The sequence below is a fragment of the Carcharhinus amblyrhynchos genome, chromosome 35 (genome assembly GCF_965287045.1).
Source record: "Carcharhinus amblyrhynchos chromosome 35, sCarAmb.v2.hapA, whole genome shotgun sequence".
NCBI lineage: Eukaryota > Metazoa > Chordata > Chondrichthyes > Carcharhiniformes > Carcharhinidae > Carcharhinus > Carcharhinus amblyrhynchos.
This window is the reverse complement of record NC_137358.1, coordinates 16,707,797-16,723,721: the sequence shown is the minus strand read 5'-3', so window position 1 is coordinate 16,723,721 and position 15,925 is coordinate 16,707,797. Positions and strand designations below refer to the sequence as shown.

General features: G+C 49.4%; 1 protein-coding gene across 2 annotated transcripts in view; it reads left to right on the top strand.

The window, feature by feature from the left end:
* The first annotated feature begins 869 nt into the window (after window positions 1-869).
* The window catches only part of l3mbtl2 (L3MBTL histone methyl-lysine binding protein 2), a 49,713-nt gene continuing 34,657 nt past the window's right edge, over window positions 870-15,925 (top strand). For both annotated transcript variants that reach the window (XM_080217328.1, XM_080217327.1), the window contains exons 1-4: window positions 870-1,092; window positions 5,509-5,642; window positions 11,159-11,282; window positions 15,576-15,655. In XM_080217328.1, coding sequence (XP_080073454.1) covers window positions 876-1,092; window positions 5,509-5,642; window positions 11,159-11,282; window positions 15,576-15,655 — 555 coding nt within the window. In that variant the 5' untranslated portion in view covers window positions 870-875. The remainder of the gene's footprint in view (window positions 1,093-5,508; window positions 5,643-11,158; window positions 11,283-15,575; window positions 15,656-15,925) is intronic.

Below are 15,925 nucleotides of genomic sequence, written 5' to 3'. Positions count from 1 at the left end.
AATGAGATCTCCCCTCATTCTTCTAAACTCTAACGAATACAAGCCTAGTTTATTCAGCCTCTCCTCATAGCTCAACCCCCTCAACTCTGGTATCAGCCTAGTAAACCTCCTCTGCACTCCCTCCAAGGCCAAAATATCCTTGCGTAAGTACGGCGACCAAAACTGCACACAGTACTCCAGCTGCGGCCTCACCAATGCCCTATACAGCTGCAGCAAGACCTCCCTACTTATATATTCAATCCCCCTCGCTATGAAGGCCAGCATCCCATTCACCTTCCTGACCACCTGCTGCACCTGCAAGCTGGGTTTTTGCGACTCATGTTGCCTGGTATGGTGGGAAGGTCTTATGAGGAAAGGCTGAGGGACTTGAGGTTATTTTTGTTAGAAAGAAGAAGGTTGAGAGGTGACCTGATTGAGACATACAAGATGATCAGAGGATTGCATAGGGTGGATAGTGAGAGCCTTTTACCTCGGATGGTGATGGCTAACACGAGGGGACATAGCTTTAAATTAAGGGGGGATAATTATAGGATGGATGTCAGAGGGAGGTTCTTTACTCAGAGGGTAGTAAGGGCGTGGAATGCCCTGCCTGCAGCAGTTGTGGACTCGCCAACTTTTGAGGGCGTTCAAATGGTCAGTGAATAGACATATGGATGACATTGGAATAGTTTAGGTTAGAGGGTCATTAGATTGGTTCCACTGGTCGGCGCAACATTGAGGGCCGAAGGGCCTGTACTGCGCTGGAATGTTCTGTAATATTTGATCCCGCTCTTAGACTTAGGTTGAAACCAGCCAAAGTTGGACTTGCGAATCCTTACAGATGCAGGAAGCCTTCATCAACTGATTTAATTTTGTCTCTGCAGGAGGTTCTAAAAATGTCCCTCAAGGGAGATGATGACTTCAGCCTGTTTGATGGGGATGATAGCCTGGAAGACCCCGGCCCCAGTAGCAATGACAACTCCACCGAGGAATCGAGTGATGACCTGGAGGAGGAGGAGGAGGAGGAGGAGGAAGGTGGGAAGCAGCAGGAAGTGGAGTCAGTATTGGGAGCGATGAATGATGACGAATCCCTGGACGGAAGACTCGGAATGGGTGTGTTTTGTGTTTGACGTTCCGGTTTAAGAGTTGGGAACTCAAATTCATTCGGATCATAGCGGAAATCCCAATTGTCGCCGTTAACCTGAGGCCCAGTGCGGGGGGAGGTGAAATTTCATTTATTATTGTCACCTGTATTGGGATTCAGTGAAAAGTATTGTTTCTTGCGCGCTGTACAGACAAAGCATACCATTCATAGAGTACATAGGGAGAAGGAAAGGAGAGGGTGCAGAATGTAGCGTTACAGTCATAGCTAGAGAAAAATCAACTTAGTGTGAGGTAGGTCCAATCAAATGGACCTATTTTAAGGATGGCACAGTGGGTTAGCACTGCTGCCTCACCGCGCCGGGGACCCGGGTTCGATTCCCGGCTCGGGTCACTGTCTGTGTGGAGTCTGCACATTCTCCCCGTGTCGGCGTGGGTTTCCCTCCGGGTGTCCGGTTTCCTCCCACAGTCCGAACGATACGCTGGTTAGGTGGATTGGCCGTGCTGAGTTGCTCTTTAGTGTCCTGGGGGACTGGCTAGTGTAAATGCATGGGGTTATAGGGATAGGGTTTGGGGGGGGTGGGGTGGGGTGTGGGAGGATTGTGGTCGGTGCAGACTCGATGGGCCGAATGGTCTCCTGCACTGTAGGGTTCTGTGAAAAGTCGGACAGCAGCAGGGAAGAAACTGTTCTTGAGTCGGTCGGGACGTGACCTCAGACTTTTGTATCCTTTTCCCGACTGAAGAGGGTGGAAGAGAGAATGTCCGGGGTGCGTGGGATCCTTGATTATCCTGGTTGCTTTTCCGAGGCAGCAGAGTTAAACTCCCCCCCGCTTTTGGGAAGAGCTGTTTAAGCCGTGTGTAGTCCTTGGAAGTTGCGTCCAGGGCAGTTGGGGGTAAAGTAGGCAGTAGGCCTCTTGTTAGTGGGGACAGAGACACTAATGCCTGATTTGGGTACAAACTCTGGGTTCTGCTTCCTTTGACCCTCACGGCAATACAGCATGTGGATGCCTGTCTGTGAACGAGTGTGTGTTGTCTTGGTGTGTTCTATATCTGTAAAAATAGGTGAGTCTTCACCAACATAACAGAATGGCGAAAATGTTCACACTTTGGTTCATTATCCAATGTTCCTTTTATTCATTCCTGGGACGTGGGTAACGCTGGCTGGGCCAGCATTTATTGCCCATCCCGAGTTGCCCTTGGAGGGCAGTTGAGAGCCAACCACATTGTTTTGGAGTCACATGTAGGCCAGACCGGGTGAGGATGGCAGATTTCCTTCCCTAAAGGACCCAGATGGGTTTATCCAACAATCGACAATGGTTTCATGGTCATCAGTAGATTCTTAATTCCAGATTTTTTTTTTGTTTACAAATTCCACCACCTGTCGTAGTGGGATTTGAACCCGCTCCCCAGAAATTTGGCGGAGTTTCTCATCTAATAGTCTAGCGATAATACCACTGAGCCATCGCCTCCCTTGTATCGTGCGACAATGCTGTGTGTGATGAGTGGACTGTATGACTCTTAAGTGGGGACCAAGTAATGTCTCCAAAATCCTGAATGAATTAGACCACCCACCCCCTACCCCGACACATTGTCAGTCCCGTATTATCCAATTGTTGACGAGCAAACTTGTTGCCATGGTGGCACCATTCCAGCCACATTTAGTCATTTAAGAACAACACAACACGGGAAACAGGCCCTTCGGCCCGACGAGCCCGCACCGCCACCTTAACATTGTGAGTCCCCTCCCCTACCCATGACCTTTGTCTACGCCGATTGGGGAAGATTGAGGGGAGACTAATTTCGGGACAATTTGTTACACCAATCAGCCTAAGAGCACGATTTTGGGGTGTGGGAGGAAACCGGAGCACCCGGAGAAAACCCACGCAAGCACGGGGAGAATGCGCAAACTCCCACAGACACCGGCCCAAATCCATGTGTCTGCACAGCAAACAGTGATAGTCACTGAGCTGTCGTGTTGCCCGTCAGTTGGTCCAGTTTAAGCGTACACTAGCGACGTGAAGCACTAGGCAACTCTCGAAGCGACATCCAAGAGCATTTAAGGAGCAGATACCTTCTGTGTACTCACCCAATATAGCCACGCTCATGTTCACCAGCGAAGGAGAAATGTCTACCTGTGTTCTGTAGCCAAGAAAGTAAAATAGTCAAGTGACAGTCGTACACTCACGCTGTGGGCCTTGTTGCTAACTAACACACCTACACTTCTGGCGTGTTTTGGTTTTGTAGAATTCCTACAGAGGCCACCTAGCCCATCACGTCTGCCCCGACTCGCTTACCCAACCCTGCTCTGTCTACTAACCCCACACATTTACCCCAAGGCGCACTTTCTTCCACCTTCTTCCACTGGGAAAAAGACACAAATGTCTGAGGCCCCGTACTCAAGAATAGCTTCTTCCCTGCTGCTGTCAGACTCTTGAATGGACCTACCTCGCATTAAGTAGATCTTTCTCTACACCCTCGCTATGACTGTAACATTAAATTCTGCACCCTTTCCTTTCCTTCTCTCTGAATGGTATGCTTTGTCTGTGTAGCGTGCAAGAAACAATACTTTTCACTCTATCCCAATACATGTGACAATAATAAATCAAATCAAAAATTGCTAATTTCCCCAAACATGCACGTCTTGTGGGACTGTGGGAGGAAACTGGAGCACCCGGAGGAAACCCACGCAGATACGGGGAGAATGTGCAGACTCCACACAGACAGTGACCCAAAGCCGGAATTGAACCCAAGTCCCTGGTGCTGTGAAGCAGCAGTGCTAACCCACTGTGCCGTCCCTTATGCTTTCCAGCATTCCTTTACAAGGGGAAGTGGTGGTGTAGTGATATTATCACTGGACTAGTAACCCAGGCTAACACTCTGGGGACACGGGTTCAAATCCCACCACGGCAGCTGGTGGAATTTAAATTCATTTAATTAATAAATCTGGAATTGGAAGCTAGTCTCTAACAATGTACATGGAACTATCATCAGTTGTAAAAACCATCTGGTTCATAGAAGAAATAGAAACGTAGAAACCCTACAGTGCAAAAAGAGGCCATTTGGCCCATCAAGTCTGCACCGACTACAATCCCACCCAGGCCCTACCCCCATATCCACCCACTAATCCCTCTAACCTACATATCTCTCAACTTTTTTTTAGCACGGCCAATCAACCCAACCCGCACGGCTTTGGACTGTGGGAGGAAACCCACGCAGACATGGGGAGAATGTGCAAACTCCACACAGACAGTGATCCGAGCCGGGAATCGAACCCGGGTTCCTGGAGCTGTGAAGCAGCAGTGCTAACCCACTGTGCTACCGTGCCGGCCTGGTTTAGATGCGCTGTTCTTACTCTGCCTCGTCTACATGTGACTCCAGACCCACAGTAATTTATTCATACATGAGACATGGGCGTCACTGGCTTGGCCGGCATTTATTGCCCATCCCTAGTTGCCCTCGAGAAGGTGGGGGTGAGCTGCCTTCTTGAATCGCTGCAGTCCATGTGCTGTGGGTTGATGCCGTTAGGGAGGGAATTCCAGGATTTTGACCCAGCGATTGCAAAGGAATGGCCGATATATTTCCAAGTCAGGATGGTGAGTGGCTTGGAGAGGAACTCGCAGGTGGTGGTGTTCCCATTGTATCTACTTGCCCTTCTAGACGGAAGTGGTCATGGGTTTGGAAGGTGCTGTCTCAGGATCTTTGGTGAACAGTTTTTTTTAAGTTTTATAAGTTTATTTATCAGTGCCACAAGTAGGCTTACATTAACACTGCAATGAAGTTACTGTGAAAATTCCCCAGTTGCCACGCTCTGGCGCCTGTCCGGGTACACTGAGGGAGAATTTAGCACGGCCAATGTACCCTAACCAGCACATTATTAGAAAGTTTCATAAAATGCCTACAGTGCAGAAGGAGGCCATTCGGCCCATTGAGTCTGCACTGACCACAATCCCAGCCATGCCCTATTCCTGTAACCCCTCATACTTACCCTGGCAATCCCCCGATTGATACTGGGGTCAATTTAGCAATGGCCAATCAGCCTGACCTGCACGTCTTTGGAGCGTGGGAGGAAACCAGAGGAAACCCATGCAGACATGGGGAGAACGTACAGACAGTGACCCAAGCTGGAATCGAACCCGGGCCCCTGGCGCTGTGAAGCAGCAGTGCCAACCACTGTGCCACCGCACTGCCCTTCCTGATTCTTAACTGCGCGCTGGAATGTCCGAGTGAGACACGTGGTTCGAGGGTAATTAGGGATGGGTGGTAATTAGCGGGCAATGCCAGCTTTGATCCTTGTAAATCAAAATTCCTAAGATTTACAAGGATCCATCTTTCAAAAAGATCTTTTGAATTTGCCTTTAGTGTTCTGGTGGGTCCCGAGTTTCATTTAACCGCCTGTTTTTTTTTTGTTTCCCTTCTGGATCTCCTCAGCGACCTGTGAGATGTGTGGGGTTGCTGGAGCTCGGGAGACGTTCTTCTCCAAGACGAAAAGATTCTGCAGCGTCTCCTGTTCCCGAAGCTACTCTTCGAACTCGAAGAAAGCCAGCATCTTGGCGAGGTTACAGGTTTGTTTACGGCCGTGTGAGTGACCCTGGGAATGCCCACCTACTCTGCGTGGCGCGATCGGTTTGGGTGAGCAGCGCTGTGGGAGGGGGCACTGTTCCGAGAGTTAGTCCAACCCCCCCCCACCACCCCGGGGGGAGTGGGGAGAGGACGGGCAGACAGGGAGAATTGCGGAGTTGGCAAGGGGGGGGTGGGAGAGATTTCAGTTTAAACAAAAAGACTTGCATTTCTGTAACGCCTGTCCCGACCACCTCTTTACACCCAACCTTTGAAGGGAGGTTGGTGTTATAATGTATGGAGTGTGGCAGCCTATAGGCACTCAGCAGACCCCCAGAAATAGCTTTGTGATAATAATCAGCTAATCCACTTTCCTTGTGATGTTGACTGTGGAATAAATATTAATCAGGGCACCGGGGGATAACTCCCCCGCTCCTCTTCACAGTGGCGCCATTGTGATGAGACTGTGCCTTTAAGAAATGGGTTTTTATCATGTTGCTTGTAAGGGGTATGTTTAAAATTGAGCTCTGTTTTATACAGTGCCAATATGTCTGCATCAGGCAGCTCACATGCTGACAATGCAGAGTGATGACTGACTTGAGCTTGGAATATGTTTGTCTATATAGAGTTAACGCATTTGTGTTTCCTTGGGGTTTCAGAGTAGGGTTTTGATTAGGTTGATTGACAGTTATGTGATTAAAGAGAGGTGCTAAGCTTATAGGAAAGAAAGTATTTTAGTTTCATTTTTAAAATGAGAGCAGTTGCTGACTGGAGCTGTTTAAAAGAGCTGGCGTTCTTTCTTTCTCCAGATATGTTTATAAAGCTCTAGGACTGTTAACAAGTACATAAGCCTGGGGCTTTGCTAACTGGTTTTGAAGAGGAGTTTAAGTCTATAAGAAGAATATTACTTGAATTGGAACTTGTAGAGATAAGTTAGCAGTTAAGAATTGTGTCTTGTCATGTTTGGTCAATGTTAAGCTAATTAATTTGTTATATTTAAACTGCATGTTAAATAACATTTATTTTGATAAAATCTTTCCAGATTGTCAGTAGAATCATACCTGGAGTGAAACATCTCACCCTTACACCAACATTGCAACTACTCAGGGTCTAATCTAACTTCATAATATACCTTGGGGTTTCTGATCTTGTACCTTAACACCATGAGATGTTGGGCATCCACCCAAGCTGGCAAATAGGCCCTGATCTGAAAGGCAGCACCTCTGACAGTGCAGCACTCCCTCAGTACTGGTAGTGTCAATCTTGATTTTTCCGCTTCTGTGGGACTTGAACCTGAAATCTCAAAGCGAGAATGCGACCCATGAAGCCACGGCTGATGCTATTCAGTAATGGCCTCACTGATATTTTGAGTTTTTCTTACTGGGACAAGTCAATCCCCCCCTTCCCCATTATCACAGAGCCATTACATCCTGGGTACGGTGAGGGGACAGTTCTATTCTCCATCTTTCAAAAAGACTACAAAGACACAGGAAGGGGTGCGATAAAAAATTTGATTTGATTTATTATTGTCACTGGTATTAACATACAGTGAAAAGTATTTTTTTTTTGTACGCTATACAGGCAAAGCATACCATTCATAAAGAAGGAAGGGTTACAGTCATAGCTAGGGTGTAGAGAAAGATCAACTTAATGCGAGGTAGGTCCGTTCAAAAGTCTGATGGCAGCAGCAGGGAAGAAGCTGTTCTTGAGTCGGTTGATACATGTCCTCAGACTTTTGTATCATTTTCCCAATGGAAGAAGGTGGAAGAGAGAATGTCCGGGGTGTGGGGGGTCCTTAATTATGCTGGCTGCTTTGCCGAGGCAGCAGGAAGTGTAGACAGAGTCACTGGATGGGAGGCTGGTTTGTGTGATGGATTGGGTTATGTTCATGACCTTTTGTAGTACCTTGCGGTCTTGGGCAGAGCAGGAGCCCAGACCAAGCTGTGATATAACCAGAAAGAATGCTTTCTATGGGGCATCTGTAAAAGTTGGTGAGAGTCATAGCTGACATACCAAAATTCCTAAGATTTACAAGGATCAAGAAAAGATTCTGTTGAGAAGCAAAGTCTTGAAGGGATGACCAAATATAGATCTTTGAAATTATGAACTTCAAACCTTCAAAATAAAGAGGCAGCGCAGTGGTTAGCACGGTCGCCTCATAGCTCCAGGGACCCGGGTTCGATTCCCGTCTTGGGTCACTGTCTGTGTGGAGGTTGCACGTTCTCCGCGTGAGTTTCCTCCAGGTGCTCCGGTTTCCTCCCACAGTCCAAAGATGTGCAGGTTAGGTGGATTGGCTGTGATAAGTTGCCCCTTAGTGTCAGGGGGACTAGCAGGGTAAATGCATGGCATTATGGGGATAGAGCCTAGGTGGATTGTGGTTGGTGCAGACTCAATGGGCCAAATGGCCTCCTTCTGCATTTAGGATTCTACTTGTGGGGAGTCCAAACCAGGGACCATAACTATTAAGGTGCAACTCAGAGAGTCTGAGTTGCCACAGTAACCTGCACTTTCCCATGCGTGTTGTAATCTGGAGCTATGGACAGTGATGGTCGAGGCTCCAACATTCTTTCTATCACATGTCTGACCAGGAATCTCTCCCACTCTCACCGCCTGACACTGGCGTGTGTTTGGAAGGATTTTCCAGGTTGATTCTCAACCTGTTTGGCTGCGTTACGAACTCCCCTTCCTTGGACACCAAGTCCTGGGGGTGGGACTCGAACCCGGAGCTTCTGGTTCAGAGGCAGGGACACTAACCCACTGCGCCACGGGGCCTCCTGATAAGATAGTCATTGATAAATTCAGCCAGGGAGCTGTGAGAATGTGGTGGTAATGGTATAATAACTACAGAACGTTGATTACTTCAGTACCTAGAGCACTTGTAAAGAGAGACTCGGGGTGTGGGTAGGAGGCAGAGGAGAATGCAGTGTTCTGTAACTAAATCCAGTCAAACAAAAAGTATTAATGTCTAATTTGTTACCTCAATTGGCTGAGAATGGAGTTTGTGGAACTTGCTATCGCAGGGAGTGGTTCAGGCAAATAGAATAGATACATCTAAAGGGCGTTATACAAATGTAGAGGGGAATAGGCATAGATTATTCTAATAGTGAAGTTGGGTGGAAGTGAGCTCGTTTGGAGCCAGAAAATTGCCTGAGATCAGCTGAGCGACACGGTGGCACAGTGGTTAGCACTGCTGCCTCACAGCACCAGGGATCTGGGTTCGATTCCCGGCTCGGGTCACTGTCTGTGTGGAGTTTGCACATTGTCCCAGTATCGGCGTGGGTTTGCTCCGGTTTCCTCCCGCAGTCCGGAGATGTGCAGGTTAGGGGGATTGGCCGTGCTAAATGCGTGGAGTTGGGGAGGGTGGGCCTGGGGAGGACGCTCCATAGGAGAGTCAGTGCAGATTTGATGGGCCGAATGGCCTTCTCCTGCGCTGTAGGGATTTTATGATTCTGTGACGTGGACTGTCTCTGTAATGTAAATTTTTTAAAAAAAAACCTTGGTTCTTTGATGGGATGGGGCATCGCTGGCAAAGCCCATCCCTATTTGCCCTTGAACTGAACAATCCAGAGGGGCATTTAATGGCCAACCCCATTGCTGTGAGTCTGTAGGCCAGACTGGGTAAGAACGGCAGATTTCCTTCCCCGAGGGGACATTAGTGACCCAGATGGATTTTTACAACAATCGACGATAATTCCATAGTTAACCTTACTGAGGCTAACTTTATAGTCCAGACTTATTAATTAATATTTAAATTCCACCAGCTGCCATGGTGGGATTTGAACCCGGGCCTCCAGAGCATTACCCTAGGGCCCTTGGATGACTAATCCATCACCTCCCCCCAAAGACACAATTCTACACCACTGAAGACAGTATGAAATACTATTATGTAATGTCAAGCTCTTGTTAGTTAACATTTATTTATGAGTGTCACAAGTAGGCTTACATTAACACTGCAGTGAAGTTACTGTGAAAATCCCCTAGTCGCCACACTCTGGCACCTGTTCGGCTACACTGAGGGAGAACTCCATATGGCCGATACATCTAATCAGCATGTCTCTCAGACTGTGGGAGAAAACCCATGCAGACATGGGGAGAATGTGCAAACTCTACACAGACAGTGACCCGAGCGGGGATTCGAAACCGGGTCCCTGGTGCTGTGAGGCAGCAGTGCTAACCACTGTGCTACCATGCTGCCCGGATGGCACAGTGGTTAGCATTGCTGCCTGACAGCGCCAGGGACCCGGGTTCAATTCCCGGCTCGGGTCACTGCCTGTGCGGAGTCTGCACATTCTCCCCGTGTCTGCGTGGGTTTCCTCCGGGTGCTCCGGTTTCCTCCCACAGTCCCAAAGACGCGCTGGTTAGGTGCTAAATTCTTCCTCTGTGTACCCAAACAGGCGCCGGAGTGTGGCGAGTAGGGGATTTTCACAGTAACTTGATTGCAGTGTTAATGTAAGCCTACCTGTAACTAATAAATAAAACTTTAAACAGTTTTAGCACAGCCCTGACTCCCTCGAGGGAGTCACCGGGGGGGGTCGGCGACTCGGTGTTTCGGTGAGTGCCTCAGGTGATGAGAAAGGTTTTCAAGTTTGGAGCTGCCAGGAAATGTTTGGCTCCTGATCAGAAGGAATTGGGGCGACTTCCCTTGTCTGTGTTCGCTTTGATTTGGTTCTCAGAAAGAACGAAAAGCTTTTGCTCGAAGCCAGACAAGTCTGTACTCACCCTCCAGTGATGCTCGTTTACAGATACGATTCCAAATTAGAGAGAATGTACAGCGATTGTGTGTGTCCTGCCCGTGTGTACGTGCGAGTGCCCACGTCTGCATGCACCTGTGGTGCGTGTGTGTTTGTGTGCAGGTGTGTGCGCACCCATATGTGTGCGTGTACCCACTGTGGCTGTGTGCGCATTGGTGCATGCCCGCGTGTGTGTGTGCATGCGTGCCCGCAGGGGTGTGTGCGCGTGTGTGCCCACGTGTGTGTGTGTGTGCATGTGTGCCCGCGGGGGTGTGTGCGCCCGCGTGTGTGTGTGCATGCCCTTACTCCAGATTTCTAAAGCAGCCAAGTATAAGCCTCACCCCATTCTCCAGTTTTTGCTCCTTCCTGGGACATGGGCATCGCTGCCAGGGCCAGCATTTATTGCCCATCCCTAGTTGCCCCTTGTTCAGAGGGCAGTTGAGAGTCAACCACATTGCTGAGGCTCTGGAGTCACATGTAGGCCAGACCGGGGTAAGGACGGCAGATTTCCCTCCCTAAAAGGAACATTAGTGACCCAGGTAGGTTTGTTCCAACAATCGATGATATTTTGAGGGTCACCATTACTGAGACTAGATTCCAATTCCAGATTTTATTAATTGAATTTTAATTCCACCAGCTGCCGTGGTGGGATTTGAACCCGTGTCCCTGGAACATTAGCCTGGATTATTAACCAGTGCGTCACCATCTCCTCTCGATCCCACTAAGCAAGTGCTGCTGTTTGGAAGCTGCAGTTTTGTGTCGAGGTTAAATCCTGTTTCGTTTTGTCACAGGGCAAACCACCCACAAAGAAAGCCAAAGTATTAAACAAAGCCTCCTGGGTATCGAAACTGGGCGCGTTTCTCCAGCACCAGTCCAATGGGAAGATAAAGAATGGAAATCAGAATAGCAATTCTGGTAAGATTTATATCCTGTTATATATCTCAACTGTTAACAAATTGTTCTCTCTCTCTTATTCTGAATAAGTGTAGCCCTCACTTCACTGATTTGGTTTATTATTGTCACGTGTATTAGTATACAGTGAAGAGTATTGTTTCTTGCGCACTATACAGACAAAGCATACCGTTCATAGAGAAGGAAACGTGAGAGTGCAGAATGTAGTGTTACAGTCATAGCTAGGGTGTAGAGAAAGATCAACTTAATGCGAGGTAGGTCCATTCAAAACTCTGACAGCAGCAGGGAAGAAGCTGTTCTTGAGTCGGTTGGTGCGTGACCTCAGACTTCTGTATCTTTTTCCTGACGGAAGAAGGTGGAAGAGGGAATGTCCGGGGTGCGTGAGGGGGTCCTTAATTATGCCGGCTGCTTTTCCGAGGCAGCAGGAAGTGTAGACAGAGTCAATGGATGGGAGGCTGGTTTGTGTGATGGATTGGGCTGCATTCACGACCTTTTGTAGTACCTTGCGGTCTTGGGCAGAGCAGGAGCCCAGACCAAGCTGTGATCCAACCAGAAAGAATGCTTTCTGTGTTGTATCAGTAAAAGTTGGGTGAGACCCGTAGCCAAATTTCCTTAGTCTCCTGAGAAAGTAGAGGTGTTGGTGGGGCTTTCTTAACTATAGCATTGGCATGGGGGGGGACCAGGACAGGGTGTTGGTGATCTGGACACCTAAAAACTTGAAGCTCTCGGTCCTTTCTACTTCATCCCCGTTGATGTAGACAGGGGCATGTTCTCAGCTACACTTCCTGAAATCGATGACAATCTCCTTTGTTTTGTTGACATTGAGGGAGAGATTATTGTTGCTGCACCAGATCACCAGATTCTCTGCCCCCCCCTTCCCCCTCCACCACCCCTCTGCCCCTTCCCCCTCCGCCCCCTCTCCACTGTTATCCATCTGGGTGGGATTGTTCTCTCCCCCCAGTTCCATCCTTATCTATCTCGTTGTCACCAAAGAATCCCTTTCAGCTCCTTCTCTTCCTGCACTGTGAACATAAGAAATAGGAGCAGGAGTCGGCCATCTAGCCCTTCGAGCCTGCCCCGCCATTCAATAAGATCATGGCTGATCTGAAGTGGATCAGTTCCACTTTCCTGCTTTCTCCCCATAACCCTTAATTCCCCTGTCTGTCAGAAACCTATCAACCCGTGTCTTAAATATATTCAGCGAGGCAGCTTCCACCACTTCAACGGGCAGAGAATTCCAGAGATTCACCACCCTTTGAGTGAAGAAGTTCCTCCTCAACTCCAATCTAAACTGCTCCCCCCCCCTTATCTTGAGGCTGTGCCCTCTAGTCCTGTTGTCCTTTCTGAGCGGGAAGAATCTCTCTATCTCTACCCTATCCATCCCCCTCATTACCTTATACGTCTCTATAAGATCCCCCCTCATCCTTCTAAACTCCAGTGAGTACAGACCCAGTCTACTCAGTCTCTCTTCATAGTTTAACCCCCTTCATCTCCGGTATCAGCCTAGTGAATCTCCTCTGCACTCCCAAGGCCAAAATATCCTTGCGCAAGTGCGGCGACCAAAACTGCACACGGTACTCCAGCTACGGCCTCACCAGTGCCCTGTACAGCTGCAGCAAGACCTCCCTACTTTTATATTCAATCCCCCTCGCTATGAAGGCCAGCATCCCATTCGCCTTCCTGACCACCTGCTGCACCTGCAGACTGGGTTTTTGCGACTCGTGCACAAGGACCCCCAGGTCCCTCTGCACTGTGGCATGCTGCAGCTTTTCGCCCTTTAAATAGTAATCCCTCCTACTATTATTTCTGCCAAAGTGGATAACCTCACACTTGCTAACACTGTACTCCATCTGCCAGGTCCTCACCCACTCGCTCAGCCTGACCTGCGTCTCTCCCAGGAATCTCTCCTTGATCCCCCCCCCCTTCTCATCGACACGCTGCCTCTTGGCGACACTGTTGAAAGTGCAGGGTTAATTTTGACGTGTAGACTGACTGCGGCAAGCTGTACCTCCCCCGACTCTGTACCTCCCCGTTACTGAATGATCAGCCTGCCTTTCCGACGTCCGGCATTGGATGAGCAGGAGTTTCCCATCGGGAATGCTGAAGCCCTGGTTATCGGTGCCCACCGTGAACTCTGCCCCCTAGCCTGCTGACCCCTCGCTCCCTCGTCCCGGGCAGTTTGTCTGAGGTTAAAGTTGGCCAGTTCGCAAAGCCGATGTCACATTTGACCTTGAGGTGAGCTCCCGACCTCACGTTTGTCCGATCACTTAAGACGGTTTATTCCAGATTGGTAATCCCTCCACCACCCACCCCACAGCTTATCTACTGCTGAAGCCCTCACCCCATGCCCCCGTTATTCAGCTATTGAAGCTCGCTCCTGGCTGGGACCCCTCACTGTACCCTCTGTACACTGACAGGTCGTTCAACAGCAGCCAGTCCCATCACCTCACCTCCACTTTGCCCCCAATCTTGGTTTCAAAATTCTCATCCTTGTTTTCATGCCCCCGCTCCCTGTCTCTGTAACCCCCTCCGAGATCCGCACTCCTCTGATTTGGGCCTCCTGAGCATTTCCCATTCTAAATGTTTCTCCAGTGTGTTGGGGGAGGTGGGGGCGGGATGTGCCTTCAGCTACCTGGATCCCAAGCTCTGGAATTCCCACCCTAAACCTCGCTGCCTCACTTTCCTTCCAGCAATCTACCTTTCTGATCAAATCTTTTGGGCATCTGATCTAATATTTCTCTGTGCCTAGGTGACTTGCCATGTTCCTGATGCTCAGTGCTGTCTCATTACGTTAACAAGTGCTATCTATATAAATAGAGGTTGTCATAGAATCCCTACAGTGCAGAAGCAGGCCATTCGGCCCATTTGAGCCTGCACCAACATCAGACCCAAGTCCTACCCCCGTAACCCCGTGTATTTACATTGTTAGTCCCCCTGACACAAAGGGACAATTCAGCATGGCCAATGCACGCTAACCTGCGCGTCTTTCAGACTATGGGAGGAAACTGGAGTACCCGGAGGAAACCCACGCAGACACGGGGAGAACATGCAGACTCTGCACCGACAGTGACCCAAGCTGGGAATCGAACCCGGGTCCCTGGCGCTGTGGGGCAGCAGCGCTAACCCACTGTGCCATTGTACCACCCATTGTTGGTGTTGTTGAGAGCACAGACTAACGTCAGTGGGCAGATAGAGGAGGTCAGCTCACAAACTGAGATTGAACATTCTGTGGTATGTCAGAGGGCCGAGTGGGAACCTTGGGAACTGTTAATCAGAGAAGCCCCTCAGTGAAAATGGTGACTTTAAACTTTGTGATGACTACAAGCCGTACTATCTCCTCTGTCAGTTCCAACCAGTGGTCAGCACTGCTGCCTCACAGCACCGGGGACCCGGGTTCGATTCCCGGCTCGGGTCACTGTCTGTGTGGAGTCTGCACATTCTCCCCGTGTCTGCGTGGGTTTCCTCCAGGAGCTCCGGTTTCCTCCCACAGTCCAAAGATGTGTGGGTTAGGGTGCATTGGCTGTGATAAATTCTCCCTCAGTGTAACCCAAACAGGAGTGTGGGTGACTAGGGGATTTTCACAGTAACTTCATTGCAGTGTTAATGCAAGCCTACTTGTGACACTAATAAATAAACTTTAAACTTTGCATAGAAATGTTATTAAAATGAATCTCCGAAGGGAAAGTGCTGTTGTTGAACTGGCCACCAGGGGGTGCCCAGCAGCACACAGGCAACATGTTGCCTGGAATTTGCCCAAATTCTACCCGGCTCCCGAAAACAGGAATACTGGGAATAGCCAGTGACAGGGCAGCAGCTCCGTGTCCTTACCCTGTGCCACGCGGTGAGGTCTCCGTGTCCTTACCCTGTGCCACACGGTGAGGTCTCCGTGTCCTCACCCAGCGCCACGTGGTGAGGTCCCCGTGTCCTTACCTGGCACCACACGGTGAGGTCTCCATGTCCTTACCCAGCGCCACGTGGTGAGGTCTCCGTGTCCTTACCCTGTGCCACGCGGTGAGGTCTCCGTGTCCTTACCCGGTGCCACGTGGTGAGGTCTCCGTGTCCTTACCCAGCGCCATGTGGTGAGCCATGCCCTTACCCTGTGCCACGCGGTGAGGTCTCCGTGCCCTTACCCTGTGCCACGCGGTGAGGTCTCCGTGCCCTTACCCAGCGCCATGTGGTGAGCCGTGCCCTCGCTCACTGTCCCGCGGTGGAATTTGAACCTGCTGTGGGCTGGGCACTGAAATGTATTTTATTAAATAAATCCTTCCCCAGTGACGCCTTCTCCCTGTTTTTAAGCTTTCAGCCAGAGCTTTGAGTGGGGAAAGTATATCGAGGAACACCAGTGCAAAGCTGCTCCAGTTTCCTGCTTCAAACACGTGAGTATTTGTGTTAAGGTCGTGTTTTTCTCTCTCGTTCATTCTGTTTTCAAATTAAAGAGAAACCGTGCATTTTCCTGTGAGCCAAGCTCCTCCCATTAGCACATGACCCTGTCAATCAAAACTCTACCCTGAAACCCCATGGGAAAAACCCAAGTAAACACACATGCATTAACACTATTTAGACATAAGAAATAGGAGCAGGAGTCGGCCATCTAGCCCTTCGAGCCTGCCCCGCCATTCAATAAGATCATGGCTGATCTGAAGTGG